Genomic DNA, 716 nt, shown 5'->3' on the forward strand with positions numbered 1-716 from the left:
GGACCTCTAGTCCCCTTTCCCTTCACCCCTTAGGCTGCCCTGAAGATACATTTAACTGGATTTTAGCGAAGTGAACATTTTCTGTTGTGATTCTGGACCCAGCAGTGTGCCAGAGAGACGGACAGCCTCAATGCGCCCCTCGGTGGGACAAGTGGGACAAGTGGGCCACTGCCCTCAGAGTGCTGTGGGGTGGCCGTCAGAGGGCCTGGGTGGGGCAGAACGGAGAAGACTGCAGACTGGGTGCTGAGATGCGCAGAGAAGCTGGGGTCCGCCTCTTCGCGGACTTCTCCCGGGGATCAGAAGTCTGCGGAGTCCCTCCCACTCCAGCCACACTGCCCTCTCCCAAGTGGAGAGGTGGGACAGGCCCATAGGTTTTTTTGAGGTTTGGGGTCTCTAGGACTCTGAGCTACACAGGACACTTCCCGGGCGCCCCCTCTGAAGATTTCAGCCTAGAAGAGCTGTTTGTCCTCACAGGACGGACTGGGTCAAGTTGTAAGACGCAGCGAACAGGCGGAGCACTAGGCTCTCGGGGGCCGGCGGGGGCCGCCCCCTCCGGGCTGACAGCCGCCCTGGCCGCCGCCGCGCCCCCTCCGCGCGGGGCCGGGAGGAGGAGGGGAGGGCGCGGAGGGCGGCACTGCCCCCGCCCGCCCGGCCCGGGGAGGACCGTGTGAAAATGAGGCCGGGGCTCGGGCCGGGCGGGGCCGGGCCGGGCCGGG

General features: G+C 65.9%; 1 protein-coding gene across 1 annotated transcript in view; it reads left to right on the top strand.

Annotated features, from left to right (window-relative positions):
- The first annotated feature begins 248 nt into the window (after window positions 1-248).
- The window catches only part of SCUBE2 (signal peptide, CUB domain and EGF like domain containing 2), a 63,773-nt gene continuing 63,305 nt past the window's right edge, over window positions 249-716 (top strand). Inside the window, exon 1 of the mRNA XM_046685523.1 lies at window positions 249-354. Coding sequence (XP_046541479.1) covers window positions 249-354 — 106 coding nt within the window. The remainder of the gene's footprint in view (window positions 355-716) is intronic.

This window comes from Equus quagga, chromosome 14, assembly GCF_021613505.1.
Source record: "Equus quagga isolate Etosha38 chromosome 14, UCLA_HA_Equagga_1.0, whole genome shotgun sequence".
NCBI classification, from domain to species: Eukaryota; Metazoa; Chordata; class Mammalia; order Perissodactyla; family Equidae; genus Equus; species Equus quagga.